The 25,582-nt window shown below is 32.5% G+C and overlaps 1 protein-coding gene across 1 annotated transcript; it reads right to left on the bottom strand.

The window, feature by feature from the left end:
* Nucleotides 1-1,549: 1,549 nt before the first annotated feature.
* Nucleotides 1,550-25,582, bottom strand: eEF2 (eukaryotic translation elongation factor 2). The gene is made up of 13 exons (XM_067265426.1): nucleotides 25,482-25,582; nucleotides 18,265-18,479; nucleotides 4,639-4,832; nucleotides 4,353-4,561; nucleotides 3,939-4,286; nucleotides 3,685-3,823; nucleotides 3,419-3,614; nucleotides 3,056-3,314; nucleotides 2,738-2,989; nucleotides 2,460-2,669; nucleotides 2,207-2,389; nucleotides 2,012-2,144; nucleotides 1,550-1,944 (listed from the first exon to the last, which is right to left on the bottom strand). Exons 1-13 carry the CDS (start codon nucleotides 25,482-25,484, stop codon nucleotides 1,751-1,753), a joined length of 2,535 nt encoding a protein of 844 aa, XP_067121527.1. The 5' UTR covers nucleotides 25,485-25,582; the 3' UTR covers nucleotides 1,550-1,750.

Consider the following 25,582-nt stretch of genomic DNA (forward strand, 5'->3'; position numbering starts at 1 on the left):
CAGCTAGGGCCTCGAAATGCCTAAATCTGTCTCTCACAAAATTAAAGGAATATTAAGTTTCAACCGAATCGCTTTTCAGGTGGGAATAGATGAACACTTATCGGGCTCACGTATGGTTTTGAAATTGTAATTTGGAAGGCAACAAAGTTTTGCTTTTCCTATTGCTATTCATTACTGCTGACAATACACAAGAATGATTCAAACGACCCAGTTAAGTTTTTTAAACACCAGATAAGGCAGGCTTTGTACCAATAAATACCAACTAACCGACTTTGGTGTTACACAAACTAAGCAATCAACTAAAGCAGGGATAGGCAACCGACGGCCCCATTACTTTTTGCGGCCCGCGTCGCATAAATTATGAATTTATATAATCAATATCCCAGCTTATGTAGCAAAAATTCAAACATTATTTTCTACAACTTATGTGAAGTTTTTCCGCGATAAATTTAATAAAAATTAAAGCAAGAAACCTAGTAACACGCACACACCGAAACTAATTTAAAACTAGCAGTGACGAATATTTAAATATTTCCGATATATTACGTTTACATCAGTTCCAGAAGCTAAATTAAGTATACATATTCACATATAAATTAGCGTAAATAATTGTGATTTACTGGCATTTTTTCAATTGTATGCGACCCTTACATAGAAAAAGGTTGCCCATCCCTGAACTAAAGGGTCGGAAATGTAATCTGGTATTGAAATTCTCGTTATAAAACCGCATCTAAAAAACTTGTAAATACATAGGGTATTATTATTGGTTTCCGAAATTTTCTGTTGCCTTTGGGGTAACCACACACAGGCCTAGTGGATATGGGTATTGTTGCTTTATCGCAGACTTTTTAAATGTATTTTATTTACTGCGAATAAAAGATGGTGCCAATTAGCAGCAGTCTGTTTGAAAACACTTATCAAACAACTTGTCTTTTAAGCCCTTCTCCTAGTTCTAGGTTTGATCAAGTGATGAATCTTTTCACTAAATTAGATAAATTATTCTGCAACTATACATAACCATAAAATATCTAGGGATAGGATAGAAAATGATAATGTCCAGTAAATGTTAATGCAGTGACTCAACTTTTAACAGGGCAACAATTACCCAATGAAATAGTTTTAAAAATAATCCATAAATTTTCAGCGCTCTCATAAAACTACTATACTTATTGCTGCAATTTAAGTACTGTATAATGTTTAGGACCTTTCAATGGCAAAGTATTTTCAAAGTAAAGATAAAGTCCTTTTTATAGTAGAGTAAATAGGAAATAGAAAGTTATGGTTTTTCGAATGACAGTTATTTTTGTTAAGTTTATTGCAACGTATTTATTCTGTAATGTGTTTTTAAAAACGTTAGCCACCCAAAAATTTTTTTAGGACAATCAACTTTTAACTAATTTAAATTATAAACTTTAATCTCAAAATTAAGTGTGTAAAGAAAAACAAACTTAGGTGGCAATTTATAATTTCATTAGTTGATACTTTTACTTCCCACTTTGGATGAAAAAAATGACCTCAAAGAAATGAGATTCTCTTTGAATTGCAGCAATTCATGATGCAGTTTAACTTTTTTTTTATTCACAGTACTTGGACTATACACAGTGCAGCTCAATGCTTGTAAAGTAGGCCATGCTGCTGCTTGTGGTAAACCACATCTTTCAATAATATATATATATATAATCTTCCCAGGCCAAAAATGCCTCAATCAACAAAACAGGCTAACAGCATGTTGGTCTAAGCTTCACATAATTTATAGTTTATCCAAGTACTGGTCAAGGTCGGGAAGAGCCTCTTTTAGACCTTTTCTTTTTCTTGTGTCCATGACAATTTGGTATGGGCGAGACTTTCCGTCCATTGGATCTCCAGGCAAGATCTGCCAGTGGTCAAATACACATTGAGGGAATGCCTGTCCGCCGGTATTGGAACGGAGATCAGCAGTAAAACCTAGCAAATAATTACATAATTAAAATACCAAATCAAGAATTTACCAGTATCAAGTAACAATACTTACCAAATGATTCATTTACTGGCAAGTAAGCTTTTACAATGAACATGGGAGTTCCTGCAACTTGGCACTCTTCAAATACGTGACCTCTTCTGCGATTCAAAACGCCGTAGATACCACCGACAGCATTTTCGGGACACTAACGACAGCCAGAAGTTAGTGCTAAATTTTAAAGTATTCACACGGAGTGAAGACACTCACCTGAATTTCTACTAAATAAATTGGTTCCATAATGCGCGGGGAGGCTGTAAGTGCACAAGCATAAAGACATCTACGAGCAGTTGGAATAATCTGGCCACCACCACGATGTATAGCATCTGCATGAAGCGTGACATCATAGATGTTGAATCTTACACCCCGCATATTCTCTTCACATAGTGCACTCTAAAATGTATATTTTAATTAAAAACAAACATTTTAATTGAACAACAAATCTTAAGCTTTTAAATCTCACCTCCTTAGTAGCCCACTGGAAACCAGCAACAACACTATCTTTGATTTCATTTAAATATTGAACACCTTTAGTTACATCTACTAGGAGATTAGGACCTGTTCCTTCTGGACCAAAACACCAGATTTTACGTGCTTCGGTAGCATCCCATTCGTATTTATCTGATAAATAGCGAGCTCGAGCCTTAAAATCATCTCTTGGATTGACAGTGCCCTAAAATTAAGAATAAAGTTTATAATCAATCACATAGATGCTTTCTTAATTAAAAAGTTCATTACTACCTTATCTATGTCCTCTGGAAGACCATCAGGCATAGGCATAGCTTTCATATATAGACGATTGTGCTTATTAGGAGATTTAGACAGACAGGTTATACTAGACTCTTCTAACACACTTTCTCGGTAAGATACAACTGGATCAGTTTTTTTGAGTGGAATACAAGCATGATCCTCTTCCAAGTCTTTCAAGCAAATTTCAAGATGTAACTCTCCGGCACCGGCAACAATGTGTTCTCCAGATTCTTCAATTATACACTAAGAGGAATAATAAATCATGAAAAAAGTTCTCTTAACATCCAGGAACTGACCAAGATGACTTACCTGAACCATAGGATCAGATTTTGCTAATCTCTTCAAACCTTCAACCAACTTTGGAAGATCTGATGGATTTTGTGGTTCTACAGCTACACGCACAACGGGGCTGACACTAAATTTCATAACTCTCATGTTATGAGCCTCTTTGTAAGTTGTTATTGTGCCAGTTTTTACAAGAAATTGATCTACGCCAACTAAACCGCAAATGTTACCAGATGGAACATCTTCAATGGGCTCTGTATTACGACCCATCATAAGAACAGTTCTAAATTAAAATGAAAAACATTTTTCAGTACTGAAAGTTATTTGAATATAAAATTTTTGGACAGGAAAACAAGTGGTAGGAGTTATGAATCTTTTGGAACAAACCTTTGAATAGCCTTTTCTGCTAAGTCATCTTTCTTTCCTGGTGTGTAGTTAGGTCCCATAATTCTGACCTTCTGTCCCGAAGAAACAGTACCAGAGAAAACACGACCGAAAGCATAAAATCTTCCTTTATCAGATGTCGGAACCATTTTTGATACGTACATCATGAGTGGTCCGTTAGCATCACAATTTTTGATTGCTGCATGGTTAAATACATCAGATTTAAAATTGTCTCATTTATACAAAAATTAAAAATTCAAAAAACATACCAACAGCTGCTTCGTCATCGTGAGGACCTTCGTACAACATTTCCATACGGTAGCGTTGTGCCGTCACGGGAGACGGCAAATGAATTGCTATCATCTGAAGAAGAGCATCTCCAGCTGGTAACCAAGTTCTCATGACAACCTGTAAATTTTAAATTGAGAAATTGTATTATCTGAAGCTTATCAAAATATACAACAATCACACATTTACTATTATAAAGGTTTTAAGCACGTTTGGAATATAATTCTAAAATTACCTTCAACAGGGCTTTTCCTTCCTTGTCTTTATCATCTCCTTTTAAAACTACATTCAGTTTCTCAAGCAGCCTTGCAGTTTCTTCTTTCTTATAGTTCATGATTGCGTCAAATATTTTATAAATTGGATCTAAAACAAACATGCAAAAAGCTCTGTTGTAACCTTCATCACATTTCTTAGACCACTTCTTTAATTTAGGATTGTAGAAGTTTTCTCCCCATAATCTGTTCATTAATTTCTCAACATCAATCTTAAATTTCTCGGCGTAAATTTCGGAAAATTGTTTAAGAGTGAATGCCCAACCGTGTAAACCGGAACCAAATCCTACGCTTCCTTTAGATGGATCAACCTAAAATAAAGTTGTAATTTTACACAATGTTACATCGACATTACTGCTAACCAGAAAAATGCTAACCTTAACATCTCCCATGGGCCCGGTTTCGTCATTGTAAGTTGCAATGATAACATTAACATTTTCTACAATACGTTGGAAAGTTTGGTATAAGTCTTCCTTTTCAAGCTGGAGAGTTAACAGAGCAAGGTCCATTTTATTCATAAAAAGTACGGGTTTAATACGTTCAGCAATAGCCTGTCTAAGCACAGTCTCAGTTTGTACACAGACACCTATTAAAATGAGAATTTGACATCAACACCAGAAATTTTGCAATTATTAATTTTATTATAGATCATATTTTACTTACCACTCACACAATCAACAACAACCAAAGCACCATCAGTTACACGTAAAGCGGCAGTTACTTCTGATGAGAAATCTACGTGACCCGGAGAATCAATCAAATTGATTAAAAAACCTTTAATGTCCTTCTCCTTTTGTGTTTCTTCTTTAATAAAGGTTAAATCTTTTTCACCCAATTCAAAATACATTGAAACTGCCCTGTAAAGTGACGATTAATTACATATTTTTAGAAATTTGAACAATTACATAAGTGTGCAAAAATTATACAAGCAATACAATTAACCATTATAAAAGGCAAACATTTTAGCACTAACCTTTGTTTAATTCAGCTAATTGTGCACTTAACCTATAATTCACTAGTAAAGACATTTACAGCAAGTCCTTCCTTATCATCAAGGAAATACATTTGTAATTATTTACAGCAGTTGAATTTTTTGTATAAGAAGTAAAATTGATTCTATGAGGTGAGATTAAATTCTGGAGGTTGCAAAAATTCAATTGGATTGTATCTTGTTTATTTTAATTAGCTAATGGTAAAACTTATTTTGTTGTATATTGTTTCATTCTATGTCAGTTTTGAAGGACCTATTAATGGTGTTAAGCAAGGGCTTGCTGTATTTACACTATTTTATCAAAAATACCCTTACATTTAATTATTATTCTATAAGAAATTTAATTATAATTTCAATGATTGCTAGCTATTTGTTTTTAAGTGCAAATTGTTGACACTTTTGCTAGTATTTAGCTGTCCAGTCAAGGTTCCATTGAAAATGGGGAGGAGGATAGCCATAACATTTAACAATGTACGTCAATGTGCTGCCCACCATGTTTTCTACTAAGTATGCTAGTCAGTATAACATGGAAAGTGTAATTGTGGCATCTCACCCATGAGTTTAGTTTGAAACAGTCAATAAGAATAATGTTCACTCACAGTATTTATCTGTATTGTTATAAATTAGTTTGTATATGGAATAGAATGAAATAAAAACCAAAAAGCAAGCCATTTTTCTGAAAAATAGTCAAAAGAAGCCTTTTATAAAGGACAGTCGGATGAAGTATATCGTATTTGTAGTACACCTAATGATTCATAATTCAAACATGAAAAGAACTCTGAAGCTTCTTGATTGCTGCTGCTGAATTAATCTTAAGTCTCTCAAATTGTACTAGAAATTCCTTGATAAATCAGTTTAAAAGTAGCCAACAATTTATAGTAAGAACTAATTCTTCAGTGATTGTAAAATAAAAAACCATCTTTCAGACAAGGTGTGACTGAACTGAACGAGTTTTACAGTATTGTCAGATACCAACAATATAATACAATAAAGAAAATATTTTTTAATGCAGTATTTTGTATTTTACAGATAGATAAAAAAATCAAACTATAAACCTTGCATGCATTCTGACAGATTTAAAAAAAAAGGCCAAAATGACAAAGTAATCTCAAAATTAGAAAAAAAAGGTTAAAGGAGTAGGATGTCAAGCACACATTTTACAGTTCAATTGAATTGTTGTTTGATAATGAAATAGTTGATTAAAATATTTGACATCACACATTAAAAATTACTATCATATTCTAGAAATAGTAATATGTCAAATCAAACAAGCATCAAAGATCTGGGAAATTCTGAAGGCGTTTTGCAACCTACAGGAAAAAAATCTTCCACATCCTCTAGCAATCTTTTGTCGACATCCTCAGTTATACTTTGGATAAAGCAAATACTAATGGGTATGATTACCATAAACAGTAATCTCCTGTCATTAAAAAAGCACTATCTAGTTTATATAATAGTGCACATAGCACAAGTCTCACAGGAATTAAATCTTGCTCAAATAATTTTCAGTTTTGATCATAGTTTTTTTTCACACAAATTGCACTTTATATACTACTACTACTATTACTACAAAATTATTGCTATTCTAGAATAAAAATAGCTCGTGAATACAAGAACAATCATTCTGAAATCAGATCATACTTTTTTCATTACTGCAAATTACAGCATTCCAAAATACACAATGACTTTGACAAGCATTTTCTCACACAAAACTGCACAGGTCTAGAATATGTATAAAATGATAATGCATTTTAAAATTATAAAAACAACATCCTTGTTAAAAACTAATAGCCAAAAAAATGTTTCCATCTAACTTAGGGACTATTCTCTTACATTGATGGTTAGAATTATAATTAGCATTGGTTCAGAATGTCTAACATAAAATAGAATTTTTCATTTTGATACCAAATTATTTCAAAATATGAATGTTTAAACAATGACATTATGACAAAGGACACCTAGATATATGGGTGAAAACAAAGTTAAACTGAGAACAGATACCGTATGCCAGTAGTGAGCAATTTTCTTGAAAAAATACCAAAATAAATGTACAGTAAATTGCCTTAGTCATAAGATAGTTACAAAATACTTTTTAGTAACAAAAAAAAAAAGAAAATAGATTAATGTTGAGAAAAAGATACTTTGTTGGCAGCCACTAAACTATGTATGTGTGTAATGAACACTATTTCAGCTTAGTAGTAGTAACTTGTTTGGGTAGCTATGCTTTTAGTCTGGCATAGTAATTGGAGCTATTATCAGCTGAACATGACATTTGCAAATACATATATATAATAATAAATGCATTCCTTGTCAACATTATAACTCTAGAATGAGTTGTCCGATCTTGATGAAATTTTCTTGGATGACATCACCACCACTCAAGGATGAACTGATTAAAATTTCAACTCTCAGAAATGATCCATTTTTGTAGAACTGGAGATAGGAAAACGTGATTTGTTTTGACCCCTTCAGTATGGATTTCTCTGTGCAGCTTCTCCATTTAGAGATCAAAATTTCGTACTAACGATAGGAAGACGGAGAGAATGGATCGTAAATCCATCAATATTGATCGCTACTGCTCCACGTTTTAAAAAGAAAACTTTTAAACTTATTTTTTATATTTGTTGTGTAAAAGTTTTCTTTTTAAAACGTGGAGCAGTAGCGATCAATATTGATGGATTTACGATCCATTCTCTCCGTCTTCCTATCGTTAGTACGAAATTTTGATCTCTAAATGGAGAAGCTGCACAGATACTGGATTGAGATGAAGTCACTCAAATTCATCATCATTGATGAAATTTGAATGATTGGTGCAAGAATGCTTTACATGATCAAGAGAAGATTGAGAGAGAGAAACCCCGAGAAAGATGAGCCATTTGGTGGATTATTTATTTGTTTGGTGATTTTTGTCAGCTTCCTCCTGTTAAGGATACTCCTCTCTACTCTAGTGTTTTTTACAATGTAATGTCCCAACAAGGTAGGGACCTTGTTGGGACATATAGAAGTTGCACCTTCAAGGGCAGAGGTCAAGGGCAGTCGAAAAGAAACTCTTAACTGTGGTTTGCATTGTAATCATCTTTTTTTTCTTGATAAATTTCTCTATAGCACTTCAAAAGCTCACTCATCCCACATTCAACTTCATTAAAACATTCAATATTTAGATCCATAGCCACATTAATTTTGGAGAGAACACCAGCTAACCCAGGCATGGCCCACTTAATGAATTTATGCGGTTCGTGATTAATCTTTCAATATTAGCTACTTAATTTCCAATAATTGGCCAAATGAATTTGCAATACTACTTTATTTTTAAAAAAATTCCATTGTAGAGATTTACAACTTTTGTACTCATCTGTGTGATAGTGCCAAAATAATAATAATAAAGATAAATTTAAAATATTAATATTTATCATAAAATAATGTATGTTAGACAGTAATTCAAGATACACAGGCAATATTCAATTTAACTTGGTAATTCGTGTGCTTTGACAGAAATACAATACTAATATATTTAAACATTTATTTACTTAAATACAAAAACAATTCATTTAACATTTTTTAATTTTAATATTTCGTTTGGTCCGTGAAAAAAGTTTCCAATTTGGCCCAGGGGCGAAACTATTGGCCACATCTAAGCTAACCCATGTACCGTGAATTTCCTTTTCACTTCTTCCAAATGCTGCATCGCTTCTAACTATTAAATCCTCATTTGTTAGCTCTCCATCAGCATAATCCATTTATTCAGCAATGCCTTCCACTTCAACATCTAAATTAAGTGCATTGGCAAGGCCTGCAATTGTTTGAATTACATCAGATTCAAATAAAAACTCACTAGAGATGGCACCTAACATCTACCTCAAGTGCCAAATTTATTTCGAATCTTTAATTGTATATATCCAAAAGTTAGCCAGATTATTTACGGCAGTTGGTGATGTATTGGCTTACATCAGATTGTTCAAGATTGTCAAACGATTTGATATTGTTTGTGAAACTTTTTATGCAATTTTTCCATATGCCTTGCATACACTTGCCTGTCACTTCGTCCCAAGCCGATTTAATGCAATCTAAAATACTGTATGATTTCCAAAAATCACAGAGGTTACTACATCATTTTCTGTTGCTGCTATAACTTGGGCAAAAGTTGTGTGCAAATAAAATACTTTGAATGTACCTATAGCACTCTGATCCATTGGCTGTAGGACAGCAATTATGATTTTAGGAAGATAGGCCGAGACTCCAGTAGCATCGAAACAGGAATAAAACCCTTTGCCGTAAAAATTTTTAATCACATGACCTTTTTGTGTTTGTGCTTGGATTGCAGCAAAGGTCCGCTAGCGAAGTTTTTACGGCGACGGTGCTGTCGAAGTTATGGTTTATATTGATATATCATGTATACAAGAAAATGATTATATTTTGAGTTTTTCTGTACTATAAGTACAAATATAGTAAAAATAATATCTTTACTTTCATATATTAACTTTAATTATCGTATTAAGATAATATAGAGTACTCATAAGCTTAGCTTTTTTATTATATACTCCTCTAAATTGAAGGATTTTCCTTTGGCCGTCCATATCGTGTTTTAGGCATCCATTATTATAATTGGGATACCTCTTGTTGTAGATACATGAATACTTTCAATGTTTTCAATAAATCTTTCCAGATCTATTCTAGAGTAGCCATTTTCTGCCATTTTCGCACCGTGTCACAATGACCTAAATTTCACTGACTTCTGATTGGTGGACAGTACCGTTTTGTGACCATATTTGCGTCGAAAGTTGAATACTGCTCAACTTGCTTTTACACTGGTTTTACGACCGGCTCAAGTGTAAAATATCATGGTCACGTGATTAAAAGCTTTTACGCCCGTTTTTACGCTAGTGGAGTCTCGGCCATACACTACCTTTATGTCTGGGTGTAGATCATCAAGATGCTGTGGATGGCCTGGAGCATTATCAAGAAAGAAAATAATTTTAAAAAAGAAACTGCCATTTTCAAACAACAATGCTGAATTGAGGGTATGAAGCAGTTCAAAAACCAATCTTCAAATAAAGGTTGCATCATCCATGCCTTTTTATTTGCACAATAGTAAAACGGGCAGACTTTTTACTAACATTCTTTAATGCACATGGGTTTTCAGAGCGATAGATCAAGAAAGGCTTTAACTTGAACCCAGTGGCATTCCCTCCCAACAACATGATTCTGTCTTTAAAGCCTTGAAACCAGGCATTGCTTTAGCTTCTTTGTGCATATAGGACCTTTTAGGCATTTTTTTTCCACCAAAGCCTGGTTTCATCCACATTGAGTATCTGTTCCGAGCAGTAGCTGCCTTTTTTAATTATTCCATCCAATTTGTCAACAAATTTTTCTGCTGCTTCTACATCCACACTTGCCACCTCACTGCTGATTCTCCAATTATCAGGTTGAATCTCCGCCTAAACCATTGAAACCATCATGGCTTGCTGTAAATGATTGTTGATTTTTCACCTTCACATGCCTTCAGTCAGTCTCAATGATACTGTGTGCCTTAGCTTGAATTATTCAAAAGCTTATTGGCATATTATTTTGCATCTGGTTGTCAAACCAGATTGCCAATAATTTCTCCACCTCATTAGACCTTTTCTCTGCCTAGTTATTATGGCTTTAAATCCTGTCGATGATTTCACTCTATCTTTAGCCTTTAAAATCGTTGAAATTGTCGAACGTGCCAATTTCAAGTCACATGCTATTTCTTTAACCATTTTACCAGCTTTGTAGTCTTGTATGATTTTTATTTTCATTTCAATATCAATAGCTTTCCGACATAAATTCAGAAAGCTTTCCTTTGTTTCTTAATTTCTCCAGATGATGCCATACTTTTTCTTTTCGTTGACATCTATATTATTTTGGGGTTACAAAAGTTACACAGTGACTGCTTGTCCGAATGAAACTGATTGAAAAAGTGCATAGCAAGCCTATAATATGCTCAGTGCACACGTCACCATTCACCACTGACTGACTCAAGCTGAGAAAGGGGATTCCCCAAATTGCAGGTCAAAACTCAACTGGTCATTAAGCACATAGGTCATAAAGTGAGGAGTACCTGTATATATATAATTCATTTCTTTCTCAGCATGACTACTTGATGTAATATATCTTGAATTGTCCTGTCAAAAAAGATGCTAACTTTCAATAGTTTTATTATTGTATTCTTGAGCACATTAAATACAAATCAATGTTCAGAGCATGAAAAATGTGTATGTTACAGTAAAAACCCATTTTAACTAGTTGAAACTAGTTTTTACTGGATATCATTGTTAAAACTAGAATTTACTGCTCGTCAAAAATGAATTTGAGTTAAAACTAGTTTTAACTAGACAAAACGGGTTTTAACAAAATGGCTTAGTAAAAACTGTTTCGACCAAGGTCATTCAGCTAACACATTCCTATAGAGTATGATGAATTTTGTATCGCTTTAACCCTTTTCCCCTGACATTGTGTTTATGTTTATTTTGCAATCCCTCCTAAGGCAATATAGGTCAGTCAGGCAATATTATTTAAAAATTCACCAAAAATCAAATTATCATTATATCTATATGAAAAAAATCACATTTATTAATATCTTTAGTTTTAAATACGATATTTTTCAATGCATTTTATTAGAAAAATTTATGAGAAAAAAATAATATATATCAGAACTGACACAAAGTTGATAATTCGTAACATTTTGTGAAAATTAACATTGTCTAGTTACATAGTTGTTTGCTGGTACTGAGCGAGAAAGACGTAGAATATTTTTTTGTACAATTCCATATAACACTTATGCATGTATGTTTATTCGTTGTGAAATTATCGCACATTATATCAAACATTTGTTTGAAATCAAAATTTTATACTGCTATCAACTAATATAATGAATTATTATACTTTATTCACTTCATATCGAACGAGATTATATCTGTTGTTAACAAATTTTACAAAAATTGATATTTACCAAAGTAAGGATGAATCGGTACCCTTGAAGTTTTGCTTAAAAAGCCAGGGTACCGATCGATCGGTGCCTTCAGGGACAAAGGGTTAATTATTGTTAATAACACAGATGTGTGACCAATATTTTCAATAAATATTGTATTAAATAATACAAATGTTTTAATCCCAATCATCACTTTATTTATTTCCCCCAAACATATTTATGTAGCTAAAATTAGTTTTTAGAATGTTAAAAGTTAAAAAGTTAATGTTTGATTTTAGTTTTATCTAAAATCAAAACATGTACAGCAGTAAATTCTAGTTTTAACTAGACAAAACGGGTTATAACAATGACATCCAGTAAAAACTAGTTTCAACTAGTTAAAATGTGTTTTCACTAAAAACGGGTTTTTACTGTAACATGTACATTTATAAAAACAGTAATGTCAAAAACGTTGAAAAAGACTACCAACTTTCATTGTTTCCTATTCCTCCCCAGTATACAAAGCAATCATTTGTCCTATTAGAAATGCTTATTTAAATCATATTTGTTTGGGATCAAATTCGAGAATTCTAATCTTATGGACAGTAAAATTCACAATCTGTTGTTTTAGAAAGTGGGTTATAGATATTGAAGTAATAAAGATGTCTTGTACAATAATTATGAAGATCACTTCGAGGATGATGATGTAACACAAGTGGAGGAGCAGCATAATTCCAGCAGTTTCTCAAATAATGATTCATCCAAGGTCAATCAGAAAAAAAAAACAAATATTCAACAATTCCACACAAAATGCACCATATGCAATAAAAACACTGATATGCATCAAAATCAAAAATGAACTTTGGGGTCAACATTGACCCCATGGTAACAAGTTTTAATGTAACTTGCAGAATAAAGCCTCACATAGAGAATCCTTTTTTGGACAGGCTCAATTGAGAAAAAATAGTCACAAAATGAAAAACATTTTTGTAAAAAACATAAGACTTGGGGTCACCATAGACTCCATGGAAGTACAAGGGTTAATATAATTTTTAGGAAAATCAGTGAAATGAAAAATTTGGCTACTTTGGATATCAGCACTTTTTGTGTAAATACCTGCAATGAAGTTTCTAAGAAAAGCAATTACAAGCTTGCTGCAACCATTGTTCTTGTGTATTGGTAAATAAATACATTTGTTTTCTTTATTTTTTGTGTATTCGGGTGGTGAGGACAGGACTGACATCTGGTCGGACTACCCCCAAAAAATTCCTGGGTATTTTTTGACCTGTCTGGATTTGATACTGTCCCCAGGTTGCCACCTTGACCGCTTGGCCATCCAGCCGTAAAAAAGGGTTATGCGACCCGTGCTCGTCATTCTCTCAGTTATCTGGCCGACTGTGGAAAGTTTGGTGACCCCTGATCTAAACCAACAAAATATTTGATTCAAAGCCTGAATATGCAATAGAATTTGAATTATGGTCAATGTATAAGTACCTACAGCAATTTTACATATCAATTTTTCCAGAATAAATTTTTACTGTATTTTAATTTTAAATACATAACTTATTAAGCTTATTTGAATCGCTATCTTAAATCCAACAGTTTTGATAGAGACGTCATATTCAAAGATAGAATAAAAAATTTTCACTGCACATTTTCTTTGGAAAATCTTATCAATTGCAGTTTTAAATTACTACTTCCTGTGAATATACACTATTAAATAACTATAAATATCACACCACTCTCACATAATGGACTAATTTCTACATACACATTCTGGAAAGCAATGTGCCATTTAAACCATAAATTTGAGTGCCAAGTTCTTAAAATCCCCACCCAACCAATTTACATACAGTGGAACCTCGCTTAATGAGCAAATCATTTTTTTTTAAAAAATGACTCGCTTAATGAGCTAAGTTTCGCATAACAAGTGATGAGGAGAGGGAAAGTCCCGGATTGTGCTCATGCTCCATCATGCTATTAAGTGATTTTTTTTAGTTATCTGCAAATCAAATTTGCATTCCAGGTTGGTTCACCCCGTGCTAGAAGAAATAATGATGATTCATGCTCCTTAACAATGTATATTGTGTAATTTTCTTTGAATAAACATTATACATAAAATACCGTATTTACTTGCGTACAAGATGATCTCGCATATAGGACAAGGTGTGTCTTTAAAGATCAAAATAAAAAAATTAGGTTTATTAATACAATTCTAATTTTATTTCATTTAATCACAAATAAATTGTCATTAAATGCATGTATTAAGGCAAGCAACCATGTTCTCTTGACCTTTTGTCTACTCAGAGTTGCCCTCCGAAGATTCGTTACAATTCTCCTTTTCACTCTTACTCCAAAAGCATTGACCTCTGATCTGTCAAGTGAATTTAAAATGCAGTATTTCCTGAATGACTGCTATCAGCTTTTGAAGATTGCTTTTCCATGCACTTGATACCCATGTAGCAAAACCAAAAAATTATAATGCACACGACAGGAAAAAGTTTATTTTTAATGGTTCAGAATGTACAAATATTCATTAAAAATACCAATTTAACAAATATGAAATAACTACATTTATAATCATTGCTAAGTGACCAGGGGCCGTATTCTGGTCACTTATCTCTCGTCTCTTCTTTCACCGACAAATGACGTCAAAGCGAGAGACTAAATTCGTCTCTCATACTCAGTGGCGATTCTGGTCATTCGTAACAAACATGTCTTTGTCGTTACAATTCTATTCGGTTGATTATACATGTTTGGGTTATCTGCACATGCAACATGGTATAGAATTTTAACCAATGAAATTGTAAAATTTATGAAAATGCAGAGTACGTAATCATGGATCACGTGGAAAGGAAAGCACGTAATTTCGACAAAGTTGTTTTTTGTTTTTATAATGTTTTATAGACTGTAATGTTAATTTGTCTCTTAACAAATAAAAATTTTAATAACCTAAGTTAAAAAAGCACACTTACTTAGATATTTTTCGAAATATTACCATCTAATTTCTCCTTAACTATCTAAGTTAAGATCATCATCATATTCGATAGTTCAGTAATTGATGTAGGATAATTAAAAAAAAAGTGTAGGTACTGGAAAAAAATCAGAAGTTTTCTCTCTCGAAATATTTTTTCCAGAGATAGAGAATGTTCTTTAATACGATTGTACAGCATGAGTAGCATCGAGTTGTCCATATTGGATATAACAAAATTGAGGCAAAAGACAACTATCTGCTCGTCTCTGATAAACGAGAGAAGCGAAGAGAGAAAAAGTTGTCCAGAATTGTATTTAGAGAGACACGATGATCTCTCAAGACGTAAACAAATGATTAGCCAATCAACGACTGGCTCTTGAGAGATGACAGATGACCAGAATACGGCCCCAGCTATTTTCAGATCATCTCTTTAAAAGCAACATTCACTGCAACCTCTCTAGCACTCTGCTATAATGGCAGCATGAACTATCCATGGTTCACAAAAATTATTGCAAAAATGCAAAGGATCCTTCGCTCGCATGTATAGGACCACCCAGATTTTTGAAGCAGTGAAAAATGAATAAAAACAGTCTTATATGCAAGTAGTGTATTTAAGTATTTTTTCAGCATGGAATGCATTATCATATTTTACATTAATTTCTATGGGAAAAATTGTTTTGCTTAAGGAGTGTTTCACATTACAAGTAATGTTCCAGAACGAATTATGCTCGTTAAACAATGTTCCACTGTAATTACACATTGTAAATAGGAATGAATTCTAATCAAAATTTATGGCACATTTCCAAAAAATGTGCTAATACTGGCACATTTGTATTTGAGAGTTAGTACATGAAAGTATGGTGAAAACAAAGCTAAGACATCATTAAATTATCTATTTTTTGCTACATTCGCAAAATGTGAGGAAAAAACAAAATGGTTTTTACTTAGATTTGATATTCTGAAGTTTATTTTAACAAGTCTTATTCCACATTTCATCTGGTTCAATACAAGATGTTCCATGACAGGATGTAAGGATGTTCCAATGACAAGATTGTCATTGGAACATCCTTACATAACTTTCACAAGATTATTATAGTAAATATTACAGTAAAATGTACTTAAAATGGAATGCAACGGCACTAGCTGGAATTTTACATCGCAACAAGTTTTCATTTTACAGAGGATTAACATTTATTAACTCTCTTCTAGTGTTGGGGAGAAATAGTAATGTTATGCTACTGTACAACTTTCCAGATAAGAGTACATTCTGAAAGGGGAATGAAAAGACTGAAAAAGTGGGTCTCAATTGAAATTACAGAATTATAGTTTCCCTACCTAATTTCCCTGTTATGCTAAAAAAAATTCCACTTTCCTCAGGATGTTATACAACTTATCCCCAAAAGTCTTCCAGTTTCATATTAGACAGGTTTCCAGTTTATAGCATTTTATGTAACAAATCATCCCTTTCCAAGATTTTCCATTTTAAGTAGATTTTACTGAATTACTTTTCCTGTAAAACTTATTTCTAAAAAACTAATGAAGTTACTTCAACAATAACAATTGCTAAAATTTAGTGTTTAAAACAAATTTAAGTTATCCATTAGAAAATAAAATTCTGCTAAATTTGTTGAAAAATTCGAGGAAGAAATACAGAATAATATCTGTAACTCCGAAGACTTTTTCGTTTAATTTACCTCCTGATAGCATTCACATACTTTACCTTTCAATGGTAAAGGAGTGCCAAGAATAAGAGGAATTTTAGCATATAATTTAAACCAGAGGTGCACAACTCAATTAACCTTTGTACAGTGGGTTAGTCAGATATGAAGCTACTACGATATAGTGGAGAATAAACATGGAAAATTTTTTAAGAATTTTCCCATGCATTTTTCTTATTTGTTCCAAAAAATTTTTTAAAACAGTTATATCTAGTAAAGAAAATTTTTTTATTGTCATATAATTCCTTTTTTGTGAATTTTTTTTGCAGTAATGTTTGGCAATATCCACAAAATTTCTTTGTGGATATAGACATTCACTACTGCCACGCGATCGCCCTTGACGGATATATCTGTCGATCACTGCAGAGTGGTTAAGCATCGATCTTGATCTGACACAAATGCAATTACAATGTTAATAGTGAACACATGTACCCATACAAACCTATAAAATTACACGCTATGCCCCGAATACTAAAATAAGTTAACAGATAAATATTCTTGAAACTTTTCTAAAGAATTGCTTTGTACTCAAAACAATGCAGTTTGTTGTTACTTTGCATTTTTTTTATTCTTTACTCATAGTAACTTGTGTTAAGTTAGTAATAAACTATACTTCTGATAAGTAGCACCGAGTTCAGCGTTAACGTAGATTCTTCTTTTTATTGCAAGTACTTTCGACGAAAAATTACGATCGTCGTCTTCAGGCGAATGTGGAAACAACAAGAATTATAGTTTCCCTACCTAATTTCCCTGTTATGCTAAAAAAAATTCCACTTTCCTCAGGATGTTATACAACTTATTCCCAAAAGTCTTCCAGTTTCATATTAGACAGGTCCATCCAACAGGACAGTATCCAACGACCGAGACAAAATCAGCACATTAGAAAAATCGGGGTCTACGCGGTGCCACTAGAAAATCCAACAACAGGAGAAATAGAGAAATATATAGGGGCAACAGCAAGAATGATCGCCTGCCGTATCGCGGAACACCAGGATGATATAAATAAAGGAAGGCAAACAACAGAGCTGACCAGAAAAGTTCTACAAGGTTACACTCCGCTTTGGTCAGAAACAGCGCTCCTAAAAAGCTCCAACAATAGAAAAATAATATTCATCTGGGAAGCGATCCTCACAATAACAGCAGAGGCATGCAACGTCCCCACCCTGGACTTGCCCGAAATTTGGGTCACTCTTTACAAGCGCATAAACACTCAAACACGCCGACAAGCGCACACGTAGCGTGTGCGCTTTTCAGCGCATGCACCGTCAATCGTGCCGATTTAAAATCTCCTTCGAACCAGCGAAGTTACCGAACGCTAAAAGAATACAGTATTTTTAAAAATTCGCCAACGAAAATCTTCCGTTATTGGTTTGGAACGTTCGGCACGTGCCTCTTTCAAATTTGTTCTTTCCACATTCGCCTGAAGACGACGATCGTAATTTTTCGTCGAAAGTACTTGCAATAAAAAGAAGAATCTACGTTAACGCTGAACTCAGTGCTACTTATCAGAAGTATATGCAACTTTGGCGTGAGTTAACTTTTATCATTTTCTACTAATAATAAACTTATGTAACATTGGCCAAACACATTAAAACGACAGGAAATGCGTTGTGCACACTTGGTTTGCTCTTAAATTTTTTCTAAGGGTTAAATGTTAACATAATATTTTACTTACGTAGATTTGATTGTAATACATCTTTCCTGCTCGTCTTTTCTTGTATCAGTGAATCTCATCTCACCAGCTTTGGCAGCAGCAATGATTCCAGCCTTAGAAACAAGTGAATCAGTTAAAGTTGATTTTCCATGATCTACATGGGCAATAACGGACATATTACGTATGTTCCGTTTCCGGTTCATCATATCCCGGATCTCGTCTACGGTGAAGTTAACCTGAAAAATTTTCACACAGTTAACTAAATGTAAAAATATTTCTGAAACAAGAAATTAAAATTTATATCTTTGTAAACTTGGAATGCTGATGTGCATTCATACTAGAATTGGATGAAATCATTGACATTCAAAAATAGCATAAAACTATTAAAAAATTCTAAATATAAGTATTCCTGAAAATAGATGCAAATCTAAACATACTTGAACTTAGTTCAATGTTAAATACAACAGCATTGTAGGTAAGTAAAATTGTAGGGATGCTACATAGGATTTACAGAATATGAATGCACGTTTAAATTTGTCTAAGCCCGTAACTTTAACTACTCTTCAGAACAGAGGGTTATTTTATAACTATTTATTAGAGTAGATCTCTCTCAATCAAACACATGGGTTCAAAATTTAGTATGAATTTAGAAAGATCACTTCTGGAAAATTTCAAAATATGAAAGTGATAGGGTGACCCTGAACATACTTCAGATAGGAAGTGAATGCATCAGAATGGGTACAATTAGTAATATAATCAGGAGTTGGTCTGTGATAAACTAAAGCAGTTTGACTATCTACAATTAAATACTACTCAAAGAAAAATGTGATTATGTGCTGTGGCATAGTTTGAGGAAAGTATCCTGAATTTTTCTACAGTTAGCCACACTATCTACTATAAACTGGGCTAAATAACAGAAGACAAGTTCTTGTGCTAAATGAATCCCACAAGGAAAATCAGATGAAATTACAAGCTTTATAAGAATCACTTAGCAGGTCAAAGATCACAGAATGCTGTTCTTTTAGACAAGGCATGATTCCTTGTACAAGACTGCAATGACAAAGGATGTTATCACAAGATTTCATTAGGTTAAAAAAAAATCAAGACCAAAAGAAAGTTGATGACCGTGCAATGACAGGTTGTTGTACTTTAGCATTTTAAGAGAAATCTGACCAACAAAGTCAATGCTAAAATATAATATATATATATGAAAAATGTTTTGACCATCTTATTGGAAAAGGGACAAGATACATCATATTCCAAGTATGACAAAGCTATAATGTGGCATCTTCCTATATGGACAAAGTTCATTAGATAATAGATGGAAGCAATGTCCAGAAAAGACACCCAAACAATCAAAACAGCTTCATCCTAGTTAAATTATTCAATGAATTTCTTTGTATTCAGAAACCTTACAAGTCTGTTTAAATGCAAGGTGAAGTTGCTGGCCAGACTTGAAAAGCAAAGAGAAAAGTCCACAATCACTGCTTAAACATGCACAAAGATATTTCATTAATGGAAACAGCACCTATGAACCATTTCTAAAATAAATCATCATATAGAACAAATGTCTATATTCTATAAACATCAATTGTACACTTAAGTTAATATTCAAGTCCACAGATGAAAGTCAATTGTTTAAATGAAAACAGTGATTTAATTCTAATATAACTAATTCACTTGCCTCATCGTGAAGCAGAATAACAAAAATATACTATTTCAAATTTATCTTTAGCATCAGAAAAATAACTTGATTCCAAAAATCAATTTGCTTTTTGTATACAGTAGTCTGGCAAACTTGACAATATGTACAGTGGCAACAAGTTACCAAAAATGCAAAGTTTTACAGCATAGCAATGATGCTAATCTAAATAGTGGAATTTTCATAAAGGTATTACAGTATATGTGCAAATTTGTGTATGTATTAACTACATACCAATGACGACTTTATTCATAGTTAAATTTTAATTTAAAAAAAATATTGGCTACTCAGTGGATACCTTCAAGTTAGTAACATTCATATCATTGCTTTTTGCAGTGGCACCTTGAGAAAAAAGGGTTACAACATTCTTTGTAAACACTTTTTTATGCTATCATCAAGTGTCAGAAAAATCAACTTTTGATCCCAGTTAAGTTAGAGACAAAAAATTATTATTAGTACAGTCGACTTCGCATAAGTCGACACCCGAATGGGAAGTGAAAACGTGTAGAGTTATCTGATGTGATGACTAAAGCGAAGTTGGAAAAAAAACCCACAAAACTACAATTAATAAAATACAGTAGTGCATTATACAGTTAGTATAAGCTTACAATACATCATGTCCTCCATTTACAAATACTCTGTAGATAAACTGAAAAATTCGTTTAGTGTTGTTTGTTTTGAACACTTGACCGTCTCGACTTTTTCAACGATTATGAATGCCTTGAAAACATCATCTTCGCAATTGTCGGCAAGTAACGTCTAAGAATTCTCAATGCCTCTAGCGTGAGAAAATGCAAAATTGGATTCTGGTATGATGTTGATTTAGACTGTATATTTTCTTTTTGTTTATCTGTTGTTATTTTATACATAAAAATACATAAAATGTTAAGGCATTTTTATTAATATGTATATGTGTGTAAATATATATATATATATATATATATATATATATATATATATATAAATCGACTCCCCCTCCTGAAAAAAAGATGAGTTCGCACCCCAGGTGCAGAGTGAATTCATTTTTTCAGGAGGGGTGATGACTTATCGATGCGTGGGACAGCAAAAGTATGTTGAATTATCCAGTGGTGACAAATTAAATGGTGTCGAGTAAACTGGAGTTTTTTTAAACATTAATGCCTATGTAAGTCGGCCGGGACCACAGAAAACTGACTACTTAACCGATGGTGTCGAGTTATCCGGGTGCTGACTTATGCAGACTCGACTGTAGTTTCAAATAAAATTCTTGGTTATAAACTCAATAAAAATTTGATAACATGGGAAAGCACACTTCAGCTGGGAAAGTAGCAAACTTAATTGGTACTGACCATATGTATGCAAAGCAATCAATGAAAAAGTCACTATGGGCACATTTTTTATGCAGCGCTTGAGAAGCACTTTACAGCTAATCCTCTGAAACCCATTTCTAAATGGCCAACACTGCTCGTGATGTCATTTTGCTACACTTTCGCTGCATAAAAAAACACACCCTATTTCAAATATCCTGTAACATTTATACACATCTAAAATTGCTTCATTGTCAAATATAAAAAACTTAGTTCATTAACCTTTAACTGATTTGAGGACTTGTATATATCTATAAAAAAAAATTTAAACTAGTAACATTAAACTATTCGTTGAAGTCAAACATTTATACACCAGCTCAAAAACTAGTTTATCTAAATTTTTAAGATAATTGACTGAGCAGCATTGATACATGGTCTTGTTTAAAAGCTTTGCAAAGGCAGGTTTTAGTATTTTTTGATATCAGTAACAATTTCATAATTTGGGAATGTTAATGAACTAAATGATTATTAAATTAGAAAAAGAAACCATTGATAAAATACAAAACTTAAGGAGTTTCCCCAAAAAGTTAATTTTTCCTGTATAAAACATTCTCATTTAAGAAAATTTCTCACTACAGTAGCCAGAAATCAGTGTCTACAGCTAGAAAACGGGTTTGCTTAGTTTTTCAACCACATACTATTGAAAATTTTAATATATTAGGAAAACCACAAAATTTCATGTCATTGTTCACAGAATTCTGGGCTACTTTAAAAATGATTTTACAAATTTCTTAGTTAACTAGAAACAATGCTTGCAAAAATCATGTTCAGATAAACTCTTAACACTATCAATACATCGCAATATTCTAAGTCTTCAACAAATTTTAATACAGATTGTAATCTGCGGTTTTGTTTAACGAAACCAGAACTTTTTGCATAAAAATCAGATTAAGTAGAATAGAAGTGTCTAGATAATACTGTAAAAGTCTAATTCACTGTAATGTAGCAGAACATTTCTGTAATAAAATCCGATTAATGTTACCCTAAGTATACAAAATGGCGGCTCATCTTCGATTCCAGCAATCAGAAGACACGGAACAGTGGGGGCGCAGTTTCTAACCTAACGTATTCTAATAATTTGGTTGCTAATAATTATGGTAATTTATTAGAACAGGTTAGGTTAGAATGTGCGTCCCCACTGTTCCATGTCTTCTGATTGCTAGAATCGGAGACAAGCCACCATTTTGTATACCTAGGGTAACATATAAATATGGATTTATGGTTGATAAGCTATATTATTTACGTTTCTGCTTAAATTTTTTAAAACCAGTCTCTTGCAAAAACAGCTCTACTGTAATTTGAAAATACAGATTTTGTTATCTATACAAACATTAATAGTCGTCAATGTGCAAATAAATAGCAATTTGAAAGTGATTGTAGCATGCTTACAAAAATTAAGTGCAACTTCTTAGAATGTGCATTACAAATCTACCTACTCATTAAAATTGTTGAACACACCGTACATATATCAATGTGATCACCTCTACATAGGTCATCTAAATTGTGACTACACAAGTATCATGTGTATACTAATGCTATGTTGCATTTTTTTTTATCTGCAATCTATCAGTATTAACTGTAAAATGTCTATTTTTTGCTTCACGTCCTTTTGTGACTCATGATACAGTAGATATTTCTTAAATAGAAGTGTCCAAAGACAATAAATGCATGAACAACAATGAATTATTAAACAGAAATATATGACAGATATTGCAAAAAATTCATCTAAATACAACATAATTTGAAAATACAGTAGAGCGTCGAAAATTAAAATTTTCGACGCTTCCATGCCGAAAATTTTTTCGGCATGGAACACATTATCGTATTTTACATTAATTTCTATGGGAAAAATTGTTTTGCTTAACGAGTATTTTGCATTACGAGTAAGACTCTGGAACGAATTATGCACGTTAAGTGAGGTTCCACTGTATTTTAAAAACAAACAAAATTTACATTAGTTTAATGATAAACATTTGATAAAATTACACTCACCCTGAAGTTTTATTAAACACACACTAAGCTCACACATTAGTAAACTTCAAATGTGATGTGCAATCTAATCTCGAGTATTGGATTATTTCACAACTTCACACTTTCTTAGATCTAACTAGATTCATTGTTTCTAAAATAATTAGTACAATCATTATAAACTTTGTATTGTAATGAAATAAAATTTATCAAAACACCTGGAACATTCCTCGTATAATGCAATAGCAAACACCTGCAAACTTTTTAGCCAAATTATTCTCTTTGAAATTATACAAGTACATTAAACACATTAGTTTCTACTTTGGAGGTGGTTAATTTTATGTTGGCTGATATTACCTAGTCTCTTCAGGTATTTCATAACAATACAATAGCAGGTTGCATCTGAAGTGGAAACTAAATTCATTTTTTAAACAAATTTAATTTGAATAGTTCACACAAATGATTCTAAACTTCATTCAGGAATATGCTTTACATACTTTCTTATAAATGGCTTCATATAAATTTAAGCAACTAAAATCTTAGTAGTGATTGCAAATTCTTACATACACAAATATATTATTTTAAATGAAAATAAGGATAGTTTTAACCATTACACCGTCATTTAAACATAACTGAAGACAAAAATCTGAATACACCATTTAAGTTTCATTAATTTTGTACAACGATTAATTTTCATTCCCCACTTGAATTCAATTTGGTATTTATATCCTCCCCTCAAACAAAGTGCATTGCCTAGTAAAACTGCTGTAAGTCACTAAGCAATTTATACTTACAAAGAAAACAGCTCTACTTTTGATGATTTGTGGTCTGTAAACACTTCATATAAGTGAAATTTTTACTCAGAAATGATAAAATCGTTGCCCATGTTATAAAAGATTATATCAAAACAGACGACGATATACATACTCCGCAGTTTAAAACTTTTACAAATACTTTGCCATTTGTGGCAGTTATTACATTTTATTTTCAGCACTTCCAAACTTTACCGCTCTAACACAGCAACAGCTAACTTAAAGTAGAAATTGCCAATCTTAACAACTTTGCACCTATATATATAGTATATAATGGATGGCACATAAAGAGAAATGGTTTATACCTGTCTTTTCAATAATCCTCTTGGGCTACTGCCTGATCATTCTTTCAATTAGTCTTATTATTTTTTTTTTTTTACATTTTAATCAAATTTGGTATTATTTGAAGTCTAATATACTTTGGGGCACAAAAATTTTTACAGATAATCATGCTCTCTACATGAGACTGAAAAGTCTGCCATCCTTGGTATGTAACAATCAAATTTTTCACATCACTTCAAAGAAGTACAGCTACTTCCTGTTTGTGCAATGTTTTTTAGAGGGGAAGTGTATAGAATCAACTACAAAGATTTTATTACAATGATTTACACAGTTAAATCGTTTTAAATACTCTGTACCTATTTTACAAACGTTAAGAAAGGTCAATGTCTCAAATTCATAACCACCGATAAGAGTCAGTCGCATGATGCTTGCCACATATCTTCCACAACAAACATATATAATTTTTAAACAAACACAGCTATATACAGTTCAAACATTAAAATTCACATGTACTAATTTATACAGTAAATTATGTGCTTCACTGTAATGCAGATTACATACCATCCAGTATAAAGAAACCTTACATTTTTACAGTCATACATACATACACACACAGACACCCATTTATCAATGAGAAACCCTACAAACATTTTCAAAAATTTAATTAGACTTATCAATTCCAAAAGAAATTTTAATTACACGTTTCATTAAAATCAATATATTTTTGGTAATAAAACTATAGAATCTGAACCAGAATAGAGTTTATTTAATTTCTATATCGGACATTCGATCATCCAACAGAATGGTATTTAAGTTGAAATATTGATTGGATCAGCCTGCACTATTTTATAACATTTCGCGGAAAAAAAGGAAATTAAGCATCTGCGGATACGTAATAACGTTTTAATATCACTTAATTCGGAAACGAACACATATAAATGCTCTATTTTAGTTATTTTAACGCTAACAAAATGGCGAACATCAGGCTTATCTCTCAAACGATATGTTATGAGAAATTACAAAATAAACCAGCTTCAATTAATAAATGTTTATAAATAATAGATTTAAATTAAACAAAACAATCCAGCATTTAAGGATTTAGGTAGATTGAAAAGCGATGTATCTTACCATTTTGTTTCAGGTGTTCTGTTCTCCCTTCAACTTCCAAAAACGTTACCTACTATAATGGCGACCGAAGTCAGAAAGGAGTGAGTGACGTCAACAGCCAC

This window comes from Centruroides vittatus, unplaced genomic scaffold, assembly GCF_030686945.1.
Source record: "Centruroides vittatus isolate TY-2023 unplaced genomic scaffold, ASM3068694v2 contig_2210, whole genome shotgun sequence".
In the NCBI taxonomy this organism is placed as follows: Eukaryota; Metazoa; Arthropoda; class Arachnida; order Scorpiones; family Buthidae; genus Centruroides; species Centruroides vittatus.

Coding starts and splice junctions, on each gene's coding strand:
- eEF2 (XM_067265426.1), bottom strand. Junction 3,615..3,684: donor CGATGACGAAGCAGCTGTTG/GTATGTTTTTTG, acceptor TTAACCATGCAG/CAATCAAAAATTGTGATGCT. Junction 2,145..2,206: donor TTTATTTAGTAGAAATTCAG/GTGAGTGTCTTC, acceptor GGCTGTCGTTAG/TGTCCCGAAAATGCTGTCGG.